Source organism: Pan paniscus, chromosome 20 (genome assembly GCF_029289425.2).
Source record: "Pan paniscus chromosome 20, NHGRI_mPanPan1-v2.0_pri, whole genome shotgun sequence".
NCBI lineage: Eukaryota > Metazoa > Chordata > Mammalia > Primates > Hominidae > Pan > Pan paniscus.
This window is the reverse complement of record NC_073269.2, coordinates 64,521,300-64,541,853: the sequence shown is the minus strand read 5'-3', so window position 1 is coordinate 64,541,853 and position 20,554 is coordinate 64,521,300. Positions and strand designations below refer to the sequence as shown.

Genomic DNA, 20,554 nt, shown 5'->3' with positions numbered 1-20,554 from the left:
AGACACAGTCTTGCCCTGTTGCCCAAGCTAGAGTGCAGTGGCATGATCTCAGCTAACTGCAACCTCTGCCTCCCAGGTTCAAGCGATTCTCATGCCTCAGCCTCCCAAGTAGCTGGATTACACACGTGTGCCACCACACCCGGCTAATTTTTGTATTTTTAGTAGAAATGGGGTTTTGCCATGTTGGCCAGGCTGGTCTTGAATGCCTGTCCTCAAGTGATTCACCCACTTCAGCCTCCCAAAGTGCTGGGATTACAGGCATGAGCCACCAAGCCTCACCAGAGTCCTTTTTTTTTTTTTTGAGATGAAGTTTCACTCTTGTTGCCCAGGCTGGAGCACAATGGCTTGATCTTGGTTCACTGCAACCTCTGCCTCCCAGGTCAAGATTCTCCTGCCTCAGCCTCCCGAGTAGCTGGGATTACCACCACCATACCTGGCTAATTTTCGTATATTTCGTCGAGACGGGGTTTCTCCATGTTGGTGAGGTGGGTCTCGAACTCCTGACATCAGGTGATCCGCCTGCCTTTGCCTCCCGAAATGCTGGGATTGCAGGCATGAGCCATTGCGCCTGGCCTGTATTTTTTTTTTTTTTTTTTTTGAGACAGTCTTGCTCTGTTGCCCAGGCTGGAGTGCAGTAGTGTGATCTCAGCTCACTGCAAGCTACGCCTCCTGTGTTCACGCCATTCTCCTGCCTCAGCTTCCTGAGTAGCTGGGACTACAGGAGCCCGCCACCATGCCTAGCTAATTTTTTTGTATTTTTAGTAGAGACAGGGTTTCACCATATTAGCCAGGATGGTCTCAATCTCCTGACCTCGTGATCCACCCACCTTGGCCTACCTAAGTGCTGGGATTACAGGTGTGAGGCACCGTGCCCGGCCCCTGGCCTGTATTTTTAATAGAGACAGTTTTGCCATGTTTGCCAGGCTGGTCTCAAACTTCTGACTTCAGGTGATCCACCCACCTCAGCCTTCCAAAGTGCTGGGATTACAGGCATGAGCCACCGTGCCCACTCACCTGTGTGATTTTAGAAACTGCAGACTCCTGGATTTTACTGCCAGAGATTTTTATTTAGTTGGCTAGAGTGAGCTTGGTAATACACAGTTTCAGTGCACACTCCAGGCAATTCTGATGCACATGGTCATGAAGCCCCACTCTGAGAGTCATGTTTTGGCCACCTGATTTCTAGTAAACAAGGTCTGGCAGGGAAATTTCCCATCTTGGTTATTATTTATTTAGAGTGTCTCAATCTCTCACAAGCAGCGGTGTGATGGCATGATCACAGCTCACTGCAACCACCGCCTCCCAAGCTCAAGTGATCCTCCCACCTCAGCCTCCTGAGTAGCTAGGACTACAGGTATGCGCCACCATGCTAGGCTAATTTTTGTATTTTTTGTAAAGACAGGATTTTGCCATGTTACCCAGGCTGGTTTCAAACTCCTGGGCTCAAGCGATCCACCTGCGTCGGCCTCGCAAAGTGCTGGGATTACAAGTGTTGGCAACTGCACCCGGCTCCATCTTGGTTATTCATAGAGTTTCTTGCCCACGAGCTTTCTCATGTTGAATAAGGAAAGTATCATAACTGGAAGCTTTTCCACATTTGTTAACATTCACAGGGCTTCTCTCCAGTTTGAATTCTCTGCTGCCTAGTAAGTTGACACCGTTGGCTAAAGGCTTTCTCGCAATGGTCACATTCATAGGGTTTGCCTCCAGTGTGTGTCCTCTCGTGTTTACTAAGGGTTGAGTGATCATTGAAGGCTTTCCCACAATCCATGCATTCGTAGGGCTTTCCTCCAGGATATGTCCTCTGATGTTCAATGAGTCACAACCGCTGGCTTAATACACGTCACACTGATAGCTCTTCCCACCGACATGCGTACTCTGGTGCACGATGAGGGGAGACCTCTGGCTGAAAGCTTTCCCACAATGACTGCACTCCTAAGGTTTCTCTCCAGTATGTGTCCGCCGATGCACTACAAGTTGAGATCGCTGCCGGAAGGATTTCCCACAGTCACTACATTCATAGGGTTTCTCTCCAGAATGAATTCTCTGATGGGAAAGAAGGTTAGAGCTCCCTGAAAAGGCTTTCCCACACTGACTACACTCAAAAGGTTTCTCACCAGTGTGAGTTCTCTGATGCATCACAAGGTAGGAGCTCCTTGCAAAGGCTTTATTGCACTGATTGCATTTGTACGGCTTCTCCCCAGTGTGAATTTGCAGATGCCTAATGAGCTGAGTGCTTCGATTGAAGGCTTTTCCACACTCGTTACATTCATAGGGCTTTTCTCCAGTGTGAGTTCTTTTATGTGCAACTAACTGATAGCTTTGGCTGAAGGACTTTCCACAGTGAGTGCAATCGTACGGTTTCTCTCCAGTATGAATTCTCTGATGTATGACGAGGTTAGAGTTCCATCTGAAGGATTTCCCACATTCAATACACTGATACGGTTTTTCTCCAGTGTGAATTCGCTGATGCGTAATAAGTTTGGAACTCTGGGAGAAGGATTTCCCACACAGGTTGCACTCATAGGGCTTCTCTCCAGTGTGCGTCCTCTGATGTACGACAAGGTCATACTTCTGGCTGAAAGATTTCCCACACTGAGTACATTTGAAGGGTTTTTCTCCAGTGTGCGTTCTTTTATGTGTAACTAACTCATAGCTTTGGCTGAAGGACTTTCCACAGTGAGTGCACTCATACGGTTTCTCTCCAGTATGAATTCTCTGATGTACAATGAGGTTAGAGTTCCACCTGAAGGATTTTCTGCATTCAATACACTGATACGGTTTTTCTCCAGTGTGAATTCGCTGATGTGTAATAAGTTTGGATCTCTGGGTGAAGGATTTCCCACACAGGTCACACTCATAGGGCTTCTCTCCAGTGTGTGTCCTCTGATGTATGACAAGGTCATAGCTCTGGCTAAAAGATTTCCCACACTGAGTACATTCGAAGGGCTTTTCTCCAGTGTGTGTTCTCTGGTGTATGAGCTTACAACAGCTGAAAGATTTTCCACACTGATTACACACAGATGGCTTCTCTGTAGTCTGAATGATGTTACAGTCAGAAAAAGATGAGGCCATGGGGAAGGCAGCACAGCGTTCCTCACATCTGAAGGGGGTCTCTCCAGGGCCACTTCTTTCTGTTTGTACAAGGCACAGACTCTCAGAACAGGTTTCCCTGCACTCATCACACTCATACTGACTTTTCCCAAAATGCACTGGCTTCTGTTCATTCAGAGACACACTGTGACTGAAGAGGTTTCCATAATCCTTACAGTCATCACTTTTCTTCACTGAAAAAGTTCTACCATGAAAACAAAGGGAGGAACCATAGTTGAGTCACCACTGACAATATATTCATAAGGGTTTTTCTTTCCTGTTTCAACGTTTCCAAGTTTACTCAAGTAAATACTCTGACAGAAAGCTCTAGCACACTGATGACTCTCACAGTGCTTCCCATCTGCTCCATTTTTCTCAAGATTAATGAAAGCTGAATTTTGTTTCAACTCTTTAACTTGTGAGTTGGGCTTAGGGAAACCTGTACTTGTAGGTAATGTTGTAGGTAGAAGGCTTAAAGTAGAAGGTAGAGAATAACCTCCCCCAAGTTCAAGCTCACAATGTTCCCTTTCAGCAAACAGTCTCTCTGAGGTGAGTACCATGAACCTCAAGGAGTTCTCCTGGTGTTCCCTTAACTGGTTGCTCTGATCTTGCACTTTTCCTAATACCAAAGAGGGTAGCTCCTCCTGTACACTCCTGTACACTTCCACGTGGTGGGATAGTTCTTCCCTAGCTCAATCTTTTTCAGAATTCAACCTATTCTCCTCAAGGGTAGCTTTCCAGTCTGAAAGAAATCCAAAATGCCTAAGTTACTGGAGAAGCATCAGAGGGGGAGGGGGAGATGAAGGAGAAAACTGTTTAATGGAAGTGTCTCTGGTTTGTTTCCAAACTACAAACTGTAATCCGTATGCAGGCCGTGAAAGGGAGGGATGGATCAGCAAACATGGTATCAGTGGTAAAGTGCAAAATACAAGCAAACATAATAAAGAAGTGACTAAGTAACACTAGTCCCCAAATAGAGGGCAGAAGAATAAGAATAAGCAGGGAGGGGCCAGGTGCAGTGGCCCACACCAGTAATCCCAGAACTTTGGGAGGCTGAGGCAGGTGGATCACCTGAGGTCAGGAGTTAGAGACCAGCTTGGTCAACATGGTAAAACCCCATCTCTAATAAAAATAAAAAAAAAAATTAGCCAGGTGTGGTGGTGGGCGCCTGTAGTCTAAGCTCCTCGGGAGGCCGAGGCAGGAGAATCGCTTGAGCCTGGGAGGTGGAGGTTGCAGTGAACCAAGATTGGGCCACTGCATTCCAGTCTGGGTGAGAGAGTGAGACCCTGTCTCAAAAAAGAGAATAAGCAGGGAGGTGAAGATAAAAAGAGAAATCCACAGAATGAACTGGGTCTGCAGGATATAAAGCCATTAACCATTGCAAAAAGTATGTATGTTCTAAGCCCCTGGACTCTGTGAACGTGAACTTTTGGGAAAAAGGAACTGTCCAGATGTGATTAGAATTTTATTATTATTATTTACTTAGTTTTCTACAGTCAGGATCTTGCTCTGTTGAACAGACCGGATAACAGCACAATCATGGCTCACTGCAGCCTCAAACTCCTGGGCTCTTGTGATCCTCCCCAACTGGCCTCCCAAAGTGCTGGGATTACAGCCAAGCCAATGTACCCTTCTGTAATTAGTATTTTTATTTTATTTTGTTTTGTTTATTTTTGAGACAGAGCCTGGCTCTGTTGCCCAGGCTGGAGTGAAGTGGCATTATCTTGGCTAACTGCAATCTCCACCTCCCAGGTTCAAGTGATCCTCCTGCCTCAGCCTCCTGAGTAGCTGGGATTACAGGTGCCTGCTACCACACCTTGCTAAAAATTTTTAAATGGGGATTTTTTTCTGGACTATCCAGGGGGGCTCTAAATGTAATCACAAGTGTTCCTATAGGAGAAAGGCAGAGGGAGATTTGAAACACAGAGGAGGTGATGAGAAGACACAGCAGAAGATATCTGAAGACTGGAAAGAATGCTGCAACCAACAGGAGAAGGAAAAGACAGAAATGTGTTTTCCATTTGGAGCATCCAGAGGGAGCACAACCATATCAACACCTTGATTTTGATCCAGTGACATTGATTTTGGACTTGTGGCCTCCAGAACTTTTAGAGAATAAATTTGCATTGTTTTAAGCCAACAGGTTGTTGGAAATTTTTTACAGCAGCCACAGGAAGCAAACACAGACTCCTAACTGGTGCTTAGTCCTAGAATATCAGTTTCTGCTCTACTTCTGGATCTCATAATTGCATCTCAAACATCAACACTGACTTCATATTCTTAATGCACCAATTCTACCATTTCTTCAGGCTGCAAACAGAGAAAAACTTATTTAAGCATTCCAGAATTGACCAAATAGAAGACTCTCCAGAAAAGACTGCATGGTCTCTGAAGCAGCATGATCAGCATGACTCGCTGCATCTGGGCTCCACCGTTTGCCACTTCAGACAGGTCCTTAGCCTCTTAGAGGTTCATTTTCCTTGCTGTAGCCCGGAGTAAGAATGTTTAGCCTACAAGATTTATTTTGAGGCATCGATGAATCACTATGTGAGCCTCACACAGTGTCTGGCACTGACATTACAAAATATGGTTGATCTTGCCATCCTTGTTATTGTCCTGGTGGGGATTCCTCTCTGTTGAAGATACGGAGCCTCTAAAAATGAGTGGCAGAGGCTCCCAGTTCAGGATCCTTGTCCAGGTCCTAAAGATCCTCCACTCTGCTTGTCACTCTGTTCATTATGTTTGCATGGCCACCACGGCCAACACTACTGCGGCCTACCTCAAGTTCTCATGCCTCACTCTCTGAGCTCATGAGGACACAAGGATCCTTTGGCAACACATTAACTACACTCTGGCCATCCCTTGACTTCTGAGAGGATGTTTCCCTCCTGTCAATCAAAAGCTCTCTTCCCTCCTGGGCAAGATCCTTGCATGCACCCAGCACCCTCACACCTGGTGCCCTCGCACCCAGCACCCTCTCACGTGGCGCCCTCACACCCAGCACCCTCTCACGTGGCGCCCTCGCACCCAGCACCCTCACACCCGGCGCCCTCGCACCCAGCACCCTCACACCCGGCGCCCTCGCACCCAGCACCCTCTCACCCGGCGCCCTCGCACCCAGCACCCTCTCACCCGGCGCCCTCGCACCCAGCACCCTCACACCCGGCGCCCTCGCACCCAGCACCCTCACACCCGGCGCCCTCGCACCCAGCACCCTCTCACCCGGCGCCCTCGCACCCAGCACCCTCTCACCCGGCGCCCTCGCACCCAGCACCCTCACACCCGGCGCCCTCGCACCCAGCACCCTCTCACCCGGCGCCCTCGCACCCAGCACCCTCACACCCGGCGCCCTCGCACCCAGCACCCTCACACCCGGCGCCCTCGCACCCAGCACCCTCACACCCGGCGCCCTCGCACCCGGCGCCCTCACACCCGGCGCCCTCGCACCCGGCGCCCTCGCACCCGGCGCCCTCGCACCCGGCGCCCTCACACCCGGTGCCCTCGCACCCGGCACCCTCACACGTGGTGCCCTCGCACCCGGCACCCTCGCACCCGGCACCCTCGCACCCGGCGCCCTCGCACCCAGCACCCTCGCACCCGGCGCCCTCGCACCCGGCGCCCTCGCACCCGGCGCCCTCGCACCCGGCACCCTCTCACCCGGCGCCCTCGCACCCGGCGCCCTCGCACCCGGCGCCCTCGCACCCGGCGCCCTCTCACCCGGCGCCCTCGCACCCGGCGCCCTCTCACCCGGCGCCCTCGCACCCGGCGCCCTCTCACCCGGCGCCCTCGCACCCGGCGCCCTCTCACCCGGCGCCCTCGCACCCGGCGCCCTCGCACCCGGCGCCCTCACACGTGGTGCCCTCGCACCCGGCGCCCTCACACGTGGTGCCCTCGCACCCGGCGCCCTCTCACCTGGTGCCCTCGCACCCGGCGCCCTCACACGTGGTGCCCTCACACCCGGCGCCCTCACACGTGGTGCCCTCGCACCCGGCACCCTCACACCTGGTGCCCTCGCACCCGGCACCCTCACACCTGGTGCCCTCGCACCCGGCACCCTCACACGTGGTGCCCTCGCACCCGGCACCCTCTCACCTGGTGCCCTCGCACCCGGCACCCTCACACCTGGTGCCCTCACACCCGGCACCCTCACACCTGGTGCCCTCGCACCCGGCACCCTCACACCTGGTGCCCTCGCACCCAGCACCCTCACACCTGGTGCCCTCACACGAGGTGCCCTCACACCCAGCACCCTCTCACCTGGTGCCCTCGCAACCAGCATCCTCACACCTGGTGCCCTCGCAACCAGCACCCTCACACCTGGTGCCCTCACACCCAGCACCCTCACACCCAGCACTCTCACACTTGCACTGTCCTCATCCCAACTCTGTGGTTCCTCTGGGGAATCACTGTGGAATCCCTCATGGGAGGATGTTTTCAAAAGAAACAAGAGCCCAATGAAGGGTATTTGAGGATGAGAAGCAGGAAAGAAGTCAGTGGGTGGCTGAGTTGTGTCCAGGTTTTGCCTGGCCATGGAAAATCAGGTGAAGGACATTAAATATCTTGCAGTGGCTTCTCCATTAGGAGCATGAAATGAGGAAAGGGGCTGTCCTCACAGGCCAGCCAAGAGGGATGTCTATGCCAAACAGAAAGACTGACAGTAAACAGAATCCAGAATGACATGACTGAGGTATGGTGTGCAGGGCATGGCCCAGGGAGGAGGGTAGATAAGTAAGCCTGGGTGCACCTTCAGAGGAAGAAATAACAGAGGCTGCAGGCAAGAGAGTTACAAGGAAGGAGGAGCAGGAAGACATGAGAAAAATTCAGATAAACTCAACATCTCCAGCCTGGGGGAAACGTGAGAGGGTGGTATGAAGATACACATGATGCATGTTGCTTAGTGAAAGCAGCCAGTCGGAAAAGGCTACGTAGTGAATGACCCCAACTATGACATTCTGAAAAAGGCAAAACTATGGAGACAGGATAAAGATCAGTGGTTGCCAGTGAGGCAGGAGAATAGGGTCTGGGGGCAGGGAGCCTAAGGCTGATTCATGCTGACTTCATGAACCGAATCAAAAGGAAAACCCTAAATTTCCATGCCCACGTAACAAAAGGATCAGAGGCTACTCCCTTTGCAACTCCCCCCAACTTTCTGTGTTGCAGATGAAAAATGGAAAGTGCCTCGGATTGGTCCCCTCCTGCAACCAGTCAGACATCTGCATAGAGCGTAACTTTGTAACTTCACTTCAGCCTCTGCTTGGTCACCTTCCACAACCAATCAGACTGGTCATGGGCCACTACTTCATAGGGTGTAAACCAAGTGACCAATGGGAAACATCTAGAGGGTATTTAAACCCCAGAAAATTCTGCGACCAGTGCTTTTGAGCCTTGCTTGAGCCTGCTCCCACTCTGTGAAGTGCATTTTTGTTTCAATACAGCTATGCTTTTGTTGCTTCTTTTGTTGCTTTGTGTGTTTCGTCCAATTCTTTGTTAAAAATGCCAAGAACCAGCCAGGCGTGGTGGCTCACGCCTGTAATCCCAGCACTTTGGGAGGCCGAGGCGGGTGGATCACGAGGTCAGGAGATCGAGACCATCCTGGCTAACATGGTGAAAACCTGTCTCTAATAAAAATACAAAAAATTAGACGGGCGTGGTGGTGGGTGCCTGTAGTCCCACCTACTCAGGAGGCTCAGGCAGGAGAATGGCGCGAACCTGGGAGGCGAAGCTTGCAGTGAGCAGAGATCGCGCCACTGCACTCCAGCTTGGGCAACAGAGTGAGACTGAAATGCCTAAGCTTGTTTTTACTCTAACTGGTTACTTTGAATTTGTCCTGCTTGTCTCTTTAATCACCTAGCCTTGCTTCTCATGTAAATAAGACTCTCTCTAGCTGGGAAGGCCAGACAAACTCCAATTGACCCCTTAATGTACAAGACACTAAGGGCTCCTTACCCAACCCCCTTTCCTAAGGAGTTGGCCTGGGTAAACAGATCCTCAGCATTTCAAAAGAGCCCAATTAACTGATAAGGTACTAACACCAACAATGTATGAAGTTCCCAGGATTTTTCTCAAAGAGATAACAACATAAAACCTTGAGTTTGTGTCTGGCATAGACCCTATACCTAATTATAATGAAAGATTTAGAACCTTGCACGTGGTACCGTTGCTCTTCTTGTAACGGTTTAAGTTGTTTATCTCTCTGTAACCATTTTGCTTCTGTTGATTCTTGCATGTTTTTACTTCTGTAGAATTATTGCATTTGAGTCCCTCTCCCCTTCCTAAACCTAGGTATAAAAGTTAATCAAGCCCCTTCCTCGAGGCCGAGAGAATTTTGAGCATTAGCCGTCTCTTTGGCCGCCGGCTTAATAAAGGACTCTTAATTTGTCTCAAAGTGTGGCGTATTTTTAACTCGCTTGGGTACAACAAGACTCCATCTCAAAAAAAAAAAAAAGTAAAAGAACACAATGCCAAGAACATAGACGCCCTCCACTGGTAACATATTTTGGTGAGCCAGCCAGGAGGTAGGCTCGAAGTTTGGGATTTCTTTCTTTTCTCTTTTTGTTTTCCCTTTTCCATATAGGGGAATCCTTTTCTCTCTCTCTTTTTCCCTTTCCAACTTACGGATCCTTGGTGGACAGCACATAAGCATGCAAGCAACTGTAAGTTTCTGGCCGGAACCACTCTCTGGTGAAACGGAAAGATTTCTGTGTGGAAGTGCCTGACCGCCACCACCCAGTTCGGGTGAAGGACCTTAGTCCTTTTCCTTTTTCTCTTTTTCAGAAAATCTTTCAGCTGCCGTTTCCTACTAGTTCCTTGGTAACTGAGGGCAGCTGGCCAGGGCCACCCTCCGGTGTTGCCTGAAGGCCAAGGCGTAAATGGGGATAGCTGCCCTGCCCAGAAGGGGAAAAGACTCTTTTCTCTATTTTCCGGTTATAGTCCCTGATCCCTATCTGTGATGCAACTGGCAGCGGCAGCTCATCCAGGGCGAACTCACGCATATTTCAGGTGACTTAAATCCTCTTTTCTTATGCAAAATTCTCCTTAAAGTCAGCCTGTAAGGGCAAAAGATAATGTATCTCATGCATTTGACTTACCTTCTCTTACTCGATTTATTTGACTGTCTGAAGACCTTTGGGATCCACAAGCTTCAGTAGACATTCTACATCTCAGACTTCCACTGAGGGGATCCCATAGGTTGACGGTCATTGCTTCTGCATCAATTTGCTTGCCCTGAATCTCACAGAAATTCTCAACCCCAGCCAGGCACAGTGGCTCACACCTGTAATCTCTGCACTTTGGGAGGCCAAGGCGGGTGGATCACCTGAGGTCAGGAGTTCGAGACCAGCCTGGCCAACATGGTGAAACCCCAGCTCTACTAAAAATACAAAAAAATTGGCTGGGCATGGTGGCACACGCCTGTAATCCCCAGCTACTCAGGAGGCTGAGGCAGGAGAACTGCTTGAACTCGGGAGGCGGAGGTTGCAGTGACCCGAGATCATGCCACTGCACTCCAGCCAGCCTGGGCAACAAGACCAAAACTCCGTCTAAGGCCGGGCGCTGTGGCTCACACCTGTAATCCCAGCACTTTGGGAGGCTGAGGCGGGTAGATCACGAGGTCAGGAGATCGAGACCATCCTGGCTAACATGGTGAAACCCCATCTCTACTAAAAAGTACAAAAAATTAGCCGGGCGTGGTGGCGGGCGCCTGTAGTCCCAGCTACTCAGGAGGCTGAGGCAGGAGAATGGCGTGAACCCGGGAGGCGGAGCTTGCAGTGAGCCGAGATCGCGCCACTGCACTCCAGCCTGGGCGACAGAGTGAGACTCCATCTCAAAAAAAGAAAAACTCAGTCTCAAGAAAAAAAAAAAAAAAGAAAGAAAGAAATTCTCAATCTCAGTCTTTTATGTACTGCTGGATCCTTCCTTCACAGAGAATACCCCACCAACCTTGGTACTATTAACTCTGCAATGTTTCAGAACCTCCTTAGTCCTGTGAGGAATGCAGGAAGATACATCGCACTGAAATTGGTGGGATACTAAAAGTCTGGGATTACGCCCAGGAACCAAAGGAAAGCTCACAGTAGACCATCGCCACTGGAGGGAAAACATATAAAGCAGCACTGGTGCCCACCTAAAGTCAGAGATGTCTGACGCTCTAAGATTGGACCCCAAAGGGGGATCCTCTAGGGGATCCAACTCCAGACCTCAACCTCTCCAAAGGGGACACCCTAGGCTGAGGTTCTGAGGAATAGTACTACACCCTCCTTAGGATTTTCTCTCTTACAGACAATAATAGGAAACACTCCATCTATTCCATCTGACTCCCTGCTTGGCTGCATCCTCAACGACTGGAATAAATTTGACCCTGATAATCTAAGGAGAAAACACTTGATATTCTTTTGCAATACTGTTTGGCCCCAACATTGTTTGGAATCTGGAGTTTGCTGTTGAATGGGAAAGTGAGATGGAGTTGCATGTATCCAGGCATTTGTGCTGCTGTTCCTTTTTTTTTTTTTTTTTTTTTGAGATGGAGTCTCGTTCTGTCACCCAGGCTGGAGTGCAGTGTCGTGATATCAGCTTACTGCAAGCTATACCTCCAGGGTTCACGCCATTCTCCTGCCTCAGCCTCTCAAGTAGCTGGGACTACAGGTGCCCGCCACCAGGCCTGGCTAATTTTTTGTATTTTTAGTAGAGATGGGGTTTCACCATGTTAGCCAGGATGGTCTTGATCTCCTGACCTCGTGATCCGCCTGCCTGGGATTACAGGCGTGAGCCACCGCACCCAGCCGACTTAAGTAAATCTTTACTAAAGAAGTTGGCTTTAAAATTATTGGTAAAATGAAAATAGAAATGTCTTCAGAATTGTCAACATATATGGTTTTATATTTGTCTTTGCAAGATATTTTAAGGTGTCAGTGTTTGGCACAGAAGGTTATAAAGGTATTAACCCAGCCAAAACAAAAAATGGTCCTGGTTTGTACGCTTTCTTTGACAAATGAGACTAGTTTGGCCGGGCATGGTGGCTAGTGCCTGCAATCCCAGCACTTTGGGAGGCCAAGGTGGGCAGATCACCCGAGGTCAGGAGTTCGAGACCAGCTTGGCTAACACAGTGAAAACCCATCTCTACTAAAAATAAAAAAAATTAACTGGATGTGGTGGTGCATGCCTGTTGTCCCAGCTACTCAGGAGGCTGATGCAGGAGAATCACTTGAACCCAGGAGATGAAGGTTGCAGTGAGCTGAGATTGTGCCTCTGTACTCCAGCCTGGGCAAAAGAGCAAGGCTCTGTCTCAAAAAATAAATAAACAAATCAGACTAATTTAATGTTGTTAGCTGAATCTTCTGAGTTATTGGCAAAAATACCTGTGTATTTAACTTTGAGGCTTTTTTTCAGTGAGCAAATGATATTCATTGGTAATAAAAAAATGGCTAACAAGGAAATAACTTTAGAGGATGGTGTCTACTATCTTAGTTTTCAGAAGTAATCTAGATAAAATGCTAAAATGAAATAATTGAGTAAATGAAACTGGGATAAATGTTTTAGGTAAACTCTTTGTGTAATTTAAAATCTTAAAATTGTTTTTGATGTTCATTGGATATCTGGGTCATTTCCAATTAAGAAAGGATTATGGGTTGGGTGCGGTGGCTCACGCCTATAATCCCAGCACTTTGGGAGGCCAAGGTGGGTGGATCACAAGGTCAGGAAATCCAGCCCATCCTGGCCAACATGGTGAAACCCCGTCTCTACTAAAAATATAAAAGTGAGCTGGGTGTGGCGGCACGTGCCTGTAATCCCAGCTACTCAGGAGGTTGAGGCTGGAGAATTGCTTGAACCAGGGAGTCAGAGGTTGCAGTGAGCCGAGATTGTGCCACCGCACTCTAGCCTGGTGACAGAGCAAGACTCCGTCTCAAAAAAATAATGATAATAAATAAATAAAAAGGAAGGATTATGATACGGGGAAATATGTTTCTAAAAGTTGTGGAATTCTTCTCATCTATAAAATGCTCATATCTAATAGTTCAGGATTTCTTGCTTTTTAGGGTTTCACTAAAATTTAAGGTTACTAAGGATAAGAATTCTAGTTAACAAATGATTCTGTATACAAAAGGTGCCAAAAAAGATGTGCTATTGGTAAGAAAGAAATGATTTTGTGTAGTTCAGAGGTTGTCTAAAGGTTGATTCAGGTTGTTGACTTAAAAAAAAGGGTTATCTATGAAACAAGGTAGTAAGAAACCAGTAAGTACGGGAGAGAGAGGTGAAGAAAGTTATGTATATGAAGATGTATTCTTGGTAGGGAAGGATGTAGCAATAATAATTTTGTATGAGACAGGATCCTGTATGGTAAATTCTTGTCCTAAAGTTAAATGAATGGTTGTTTAAAGAGGGATGTTTAGGACAAGTCAGAAAGTCCAGGCATGTCATAGAAGGTCTGTGTAAGTCGTGAAAAGGATTCATGTAAAAAAAGTAGAATGTACTTTTGGTAAAAGGCATGAGAATATGGATTTCTTGCCAAAGTTTGGAGGGTTAAAAGACAAGTTGTAGAAGGTTTATGAAAAATTAATTGTAGAAGGGATTCTGTGTGTGAATATATTGGCTAAAGTTAAAGGGGAAGACTGGCAATTAGACCTCACTGATATGCCAGCTTGCAAAGGATAAAAGTTTCTGCCAGTACTAACAGACACCTTTATTGGCTGGGTTGAAGCGTACCCTACCAGAACAGAGAAGTTTAATGAAGTTATAAAGGTTCTCTTAAAGGAAATAATCCCCTGGTTTGGGTTACCTCAAAGCCTCCAAAGTGATAACAGCCCATCTTTTGTCTCCCAAATAACTCAAGGGGTTGCTAAGGTTCTCAGAATCAACTATTATTTACATTCAGCATGGAGACCTCAATCCTCCAAAAAAGTGGAAAGAGCTTAGCTAACTCTAAAATAGGAGTTCCTATGTCAGGAAACATCAGAAACTTGGATCTGCTTACTGCCCATAGCCCTCTTAAGAATCCATAATTCCCCTAGAGAAAAAATTATTATGAGCCCACACAAATGTTATACAAAAGGCCATTTTTAACTAATGATCTAATCTCTGATCCAGAAACATCCAGTTTAGTAAAATACCTAGTTAACCTGGGATTATTTCAGCAGGCTTTACAAGAGTTTGGAACTCAAAAGCTCCCCACACCAGGAACTAACCACCAACCCAAAATCAGGCCAACAGACAAGGTACCTGTTAAAACATAGAAGGAGGGATCACCTGCTCAATAATTACAATCAAAGTGGAAGGGACCATTTTCAATGGTACTGGCCATGCCTTCTGGGGTCAAAGTACTAGGATTAGATAGTTGGATACATCTTTCTGGTGTCAAGCCTGTGTTATGTGAAGTCCCAGACCTGGAACCTGAAGCTCCCATCAGCCACTACACCTGTGAACTTGTGAAAGACCTGAAGTACCTGTTTAAAAGACAGCCAAAAGATAAGTAAAAGCCTACCAACTTTCCTTGGTGTCTTTGTTGCTTAGTTACTTTAAACTGGATAATAGTAGCCATTGTTATACTTCTACAATTTAATTGCTTTCTTCTAAACAAATGGAATAACTTCCTTTGTAATAATTCAGCAAAGTGTTTTAATTAATTCTTATAACAAGCATTCCTGACAGCATAGGTATCCACCCCTGAAGTTCCTATTTTATAGCACAAAATAACAAATAAGTATTTTTTGGTTCCATAATGGTCACCCACAGCCTGTGTATACAGGACCACGCATAATGGGAATCAGCTTTATTTTACAACAGAGCTTCACTTTACCCCTCCAGCAATTAATGGATTCTGGGTATTTATTAAAAACTTTACATTTAACTCAAAGACAGTTAAATACCACCAGCCCAGCTCTGGCAAAGACTGTTGGCTTTGGTTATCTCCAGCATCATTCAAATACACTACCACCCCGATCCCAGCCCAATCTTTGGCCTTGGGGAAAAAAACATGAACTACAATGACAGGACAAGCAGTAAACCTTCTCCAGTACTATCAGAGTACCCTTTCTGGGGTTGCATCCCACAGAAACCCATTTGGGGCCCAATATCAATGTACACAGAGCTAAAATTCCAGGTGCCACTTTGTATTAAGAGAAGCCAAAATTTTGGTCAGGCCCTGGGAACCTTGAAAAGTCATCAGTGTAACTACACCCTAGAGATTATTAACCCCTCACATGATTACATAAGCTATGCAGTTACCCAGACTGTGTCATTTAGAAAACCTGTATGGTTTTCATGGAAACCATCCCTAGATAAGGACACTTCAAAGGATACACAGTCTAAGTACTGCCAAGGTAAGCCCACTAGCTATGATCATATTTTCCCTTGGGAAGACTGCACTAATCCTCAGACATCTAGTTATCTTTTGGTTCCCCAGTACGAAACACCTCTGGATGCTTGTTGGTAGACACTAAGCCTAATTACCTCCAATGGGAAAACAGAACTGCTGGGGCAACTCAGAATATTTCCCAAGGTCCTTTCCAGCCTTTAACTGGGGCCACCTTCATAGGGACCTTAACCACTTGGGAAAGTGAAAACAACAAGCTAACCCACATGTTCACCATAGAAAATTCTTGTCTTGAAAAACTAGGAGCCTTTTTCCTGTGTGGAACTAGTTCTTACTTATGTTTACCAGCCAATTGGACTAGAACCTTTACACTTGTTTATTTAGCCTCTGAAATTAATATAGCTCCCAAGAACCAATCCCCCATTATAACTTTAACTGCAATTGCCAGACACAAATGAACCATCCAACTCACATCCCTTTTGGTAGGACTACAAATAACCGCGGGACTGGGAATGGGAGTTAGCGGGGTTGTAACATCCCTATCCTATTACCAATGCTTTTCCAAGGATTTTATGGAAAGCTTGAATGACATTGCCCAAAGTAAAAAAGAAAAAATAGAGACATTGGCCAAAGTATCATCACCATACGAAATCAAATAGATGCCTCAGCAGCAGTTGCTTGGCAAAACAGAAGGGGACGAGATCTCCTAACTGCTGTAAAGGGGGGCTTAGGTCTTTTTCTAGAGGAAGAATGCTGTTTTTATGCCAAACAATGAGGATTAGTAACAAATGCCACCCAAAAACTACCCAACTGGGCCTCTAAAATACAACAACAGCTATCTGAGTCATGGGGCTCCTGGTCAAAAATGCTAAGTTGGGGTTCATGGCTCCTTCCTCTGGCCAGCCCATTAGTAATGACTATACTTGCCTTGGTTTTTGGACCATGTTTGTTAAACTCTTAAAAAATTCATTTCCTGTCACCTAGAGACCATCAAGCTTCAGATGATCATGTGACAATGTTTCCAGCCAGTTCCAGGTGGAGACACCACCCCTGGCCATCAAGAAGCTATCCTGTCTCCACTAGACAGGGTGGGGAGAGAGTCCTGTGATTCCCCAGTAGGTAGGGACTGTGCCTCAGGTCAGCATAAAGCAGTTACAGAAGAAAGACTATCAATCCTTTTACCTCCCATAAAGATTTATGAGGATCATGTCTTTCGGGGGGAAATGAGGTATGAGAACAGGGTATGGAGGCAGGAAACCTAAGGGTGATTAATGCTGACTTCCTGGAACTGAATCAAAAGGAAAACCCAAACTTTCCATGCCCCAGGTAACAAAAGGATCAGAGGCAACCCCCGCCTTCTGTGTTGCAGATGAAAAATGGAAAGTACCTCTTCCTGCAACCAATGAGACTGGTCACTGGCCTAGTTTTCATCTGCATAGAGGTGTAACTTTGTAACTTCACTTCAGCCTCTGTTGGTCACCTTCCCCAACCAATCAGACTAGTTATGGGCCACTACTTCATTTACAGAGGATATAAACCAAGTAACCAATGGGAAACCTCTCGGGATTTAAACCCCAGAAAATTCTGTAACCAGTGCTCTTGAGCTGCTTGCTCCAGACCACTCCCATTGTGTGGAGTGTACTTTCATTTTGATAAATCTATGCTTTTTTTGCTTCATTCTTTCATTGTTTTATGCATTTTGTCCAATTCTTTGTTCAAAATGCCAAGAACCTGCACATCCTCCACCAGTAACACCAGGGGCTGGGGATGAGGGAGGGATGAATGGGTAGAGCACAGAGAATATTTAGGGTAGTGGAACTACTCTGTCTGATACTATAATGGTGGATACATGACATTGTACATTTGTGCAAATGCACAGAATATACAACATCAGGAGTGAAGCCTGGCCAGGTGCAGTGGCTCATACATGTAATCCCAGCACTTTGGGAGGCTGAGGTGGGAGGATCACTTGAGCCCAGGAGTTCAAGACAAGCCTGGGCAACACAGTGACACTCCATCTCTACAAAAAATTTTTACATTAGCCAGGCATGGTGGTGCATGCTGTGGCACCCGAGGCTGGGGTGCAGAGAGGTGGGAGGATCACTTAAGCCCAGAAGGCTTAAGCTATGACTGCACCACTGTCTCAAAAAAAAAAAAAAAAAAAAAAAAAAAAGAAAGCATGAACCCTATCATAAACTATGGACTTTGGGTGATAATGATGCCTCAAGGGCAAGGGGTAGTGGCTCACGCCTGTAATCCCAGCACTTTGGGAGGCTGAGGGGGGCACATCATGAGGTCAGGAGATCGAGACCATCCTGGCCAACATGGTGAAACTCTGACTCTACTAAAAATACAAAAATTAGCTGGGCGTGGTGGTGCGTGCCTGTAGTCCCAGTTAGTTGGGAGGTTGAGGCAGGAAAATCACTTGAACCTGGGGGGCGGAGGTTGCAGTGAGCTGAGATCACACCACTGTACTCCAGCCTGGTGACAGAGTGAGACTCTGTCTGGGAAAAAAAAAAGGATGCCTCAAGATAGGTTTGCCGATTGTAACAGATGTACAATACAAATCCAAGTTGTTAACAGCAGGAGACACTGCCTGTGTCTGTAGGACAGCAGACATGGGTGGGAACTCTGCACTTTCTCGTCAACTTACCTATAAACCTAAAACTGCTCTAAAAAATAAAAGTCTATTAGCCTGGGCAACATGATGAAACCCTATCTCCATTAAAAATACAAAAATTAATGGCCAGGTGCAGTGGCTCATACCTGTAATCCTGGCACTTTGGGAGGCTGAGGCGGGTGGATCACCTGAGGTCGGGAGTTCGAGACCAGCCTGACCAGCATGGAGAAACCCCACCTCTAATAAAAATACAAAATTAGGGTCAGGCGTGATGGCTCACACCTGTAATCCCAGCACTTTGGGAGGCTGAGGCAGGCGGATCATGAGGTTAGGAGATCAAGACCATCCTGGCTAACACGGTGAAACTCTGTCTCCACTACAAATACAAAAAATTAGCGGGGCATGGTGGACATGCCTGTAATCCCCAGCTACTTGGGAGGCTGAGGCAGGAGAATCACTTGAACCTGGGAGGTGGAGGTTGTAGTGAGCCGAGATTGTGCCATTGCACTCCAGTCTGGGCAACAAGAGCGAAACTCCGTCTTAAAAAACAAAAACAAAAACAAAAGAATTAGCCAGGTGTGGCAGTGTGCACCTGTAGTCCAAGCTACTAGGGAGGCTGACGCATGAGAATTGCTTGAACCAGGGAGATGGGGGCTATAGTGAGCCAAGATAGCGCCACTGCACTTCAGCCTGGGCAACAGAGTAAAACCCTATCTCAAAATAAATAAATAAATATATATATTAATTAAAAACAAAACAAATCAAGTAAAGAGGCCTAAATGGTTGGGATGATGAACATGTTCTAGAACTGATTGTGGTGAGGGTTCCACACTCAGGGAAGACACTGGAAGCCATAAACTGCATACTTCGAATTGGTGAACTCCTTTGAATGGGTGAACTGCTGCAAAGAGCACCCAAGGAGGCTTCCTCCAAACAAGGCTCCCTCCTTGGCCCCTGGGGCCCTGCGGAGAGCTCTCTGTCCAAGCTTGTTAAACGTTGAGCTGCTCACCACAAGGTCTGCTCTTACCTCGGGGGGCCTCCTGCTCTGCCCTGCACAGGTCCTCTTCTTGCTCCAGCTGAGAGATCACATCAGATTTGGAAAGGAAAAGCCCTGGTCAAAGACGGAAAAAGGACTTGCCCCTCTGCTTGGACACCAAGAACCATGCCCTGGGTCCAAGCTTCAGCCCCTAGTGCTGTCCCGAGGAAACTCCCCACTGTTGGGACTACAAGTCACAAACCTGTCCCAGAGGTAGAATGAAGGGCAACCCCTGGGACCTGCACCTGAAAGGGACCTGCTTCCAGTATCTTCCAGCACATCCCAGAACACCCTTCAGAACTTGGTACAGCTTTAAGTCCTAGGGGTAGAACCTCCTTCCAAGGGCACAGCCACTTACCCAGGGAGACAATATGCTCCCAGGTCTCCAGTGTCACCTCTCGGTACAGTGTCCTCTGGGCCAGGTCCAGGTGTTCCCACTCCTCCTGTGTGAATGCCATAGCCACATCCTCGAAGCACATAGATGCCTGAAACAGGGCACTTGTTACTGCTCAGAGACCCCAGGTCCTCATGCCCTCATGGAGGTACCTGCTAAGGCCTAAATGTTGGTGTCCCCCCGTAAAATTCATACATTGGAACCTAATACCCAGTGAGATAGTGTTAAGAGGTGGGGTCTTTACAAGGCAATTAATGTCCTCACAAAAGAGGCTTGAGGGAGCCTGTGTTCACCTTCTACCATATGAGGACATGTAAGAGGTGCCATCTATGAGAGAGCAGGCCCCAACCAGACCAACTCTGTTGACACATTGATCTTGGACTTACCAGCCTCCAGAACTATGAGCAGTCAATTCTGTTGTTTGTAAATTGCTCACTCTAAGGTATCTTATTATAGCAACCCAAACGGACTGGGACAGCTCCATGTATGTGGTCTGTACCATTCCTTTTCTGGGCATCTCACCTCTTGCCAGTCACAGCAGTGGTCCTGATTTCTAGACTGGAAATGACAGGGACTCCACTAGGAGATCCTCACCCACTGCCTCTCTACAAAAATCACAGATTCGAAATTAGGTAAGAAAGACACTCTAAATCGGGGTGGGAAAACTGCAGCCTGTAGGACAAATCAGGGCTGTGGTGTGTTTTCAAAAGGCTAATGCTATAGAATGAACTATGTTCCCAAAATTCACATGTTGAACCCTAACTCCCAAAGTGACTGTTGAAGAAGGTGATTGACCGGGCACGGTGGCTCACGCCTGTAATCCCAGCACTTTGGGAGGCCGAGGCGGGCAGATCACAAGGTCAGGAGTTCGAGACCAGCCTGGCCAACATGGTGAAACCCTGTCTCTACTAAAAATACAAAAATTAGCCAGGCATGGTGGCACATGCCTGTAATCCCAGCTACTCTTCCTGGCTGCAGCAGGAGAATCGCTTGAACCTGGAGGCAGAGGTTGCAGTGAGCTGAGATCGCGCCATTGTACTCCAGCCTGGGTGACAGGGTGAGACTCCATCTCAAAAGAAAGAAAAAAAAAAAAAACCCGCAAAGAAG

At 47.4% G+C, this 20,554-nt stretch overlaps 1 protein-coding gene across 23 annotated transcripts in view; it reads right to left on the bottom strand.

The window, feature by feature from the left end:
- ZNF544 (zinc finger protein 544) overlaps positions 1 to 20,554 on the bottom strand; it is a 49,827-nt gene that overhangs the window by 12,840 nt on the left and 16,433 nt on the right. For 6 of the 23 annotated variants that reach the window (XM_055103955.2, XM_055103954.2, XM_055103960.2 and 3 more), the window contains 2 exons: positions 19,412 to 19,538; positions 19,045 to 19,128 (listed from right to left, as the gene is read on the bottom strand). In XM_055103955.2, the coding sequence (XP_054959930.2) occupies positions 19,045 to 19,128; positions 19,412 to 19,538 (211 nt within the window). Of the gene's footprint in view, position 1; positions 3,836 to 6,863; positions 10,915 to 12,662; positions 18,557 to 19,044; positions 19,129 to 19,411; positions 19,539 to 20,554 lie in introns of those variants that run through there. The other 17 variants (XR_008622137.2, XR_008622138.2, XM_055103958.2 and 14 more) reach the window with 10 other exon arrangements.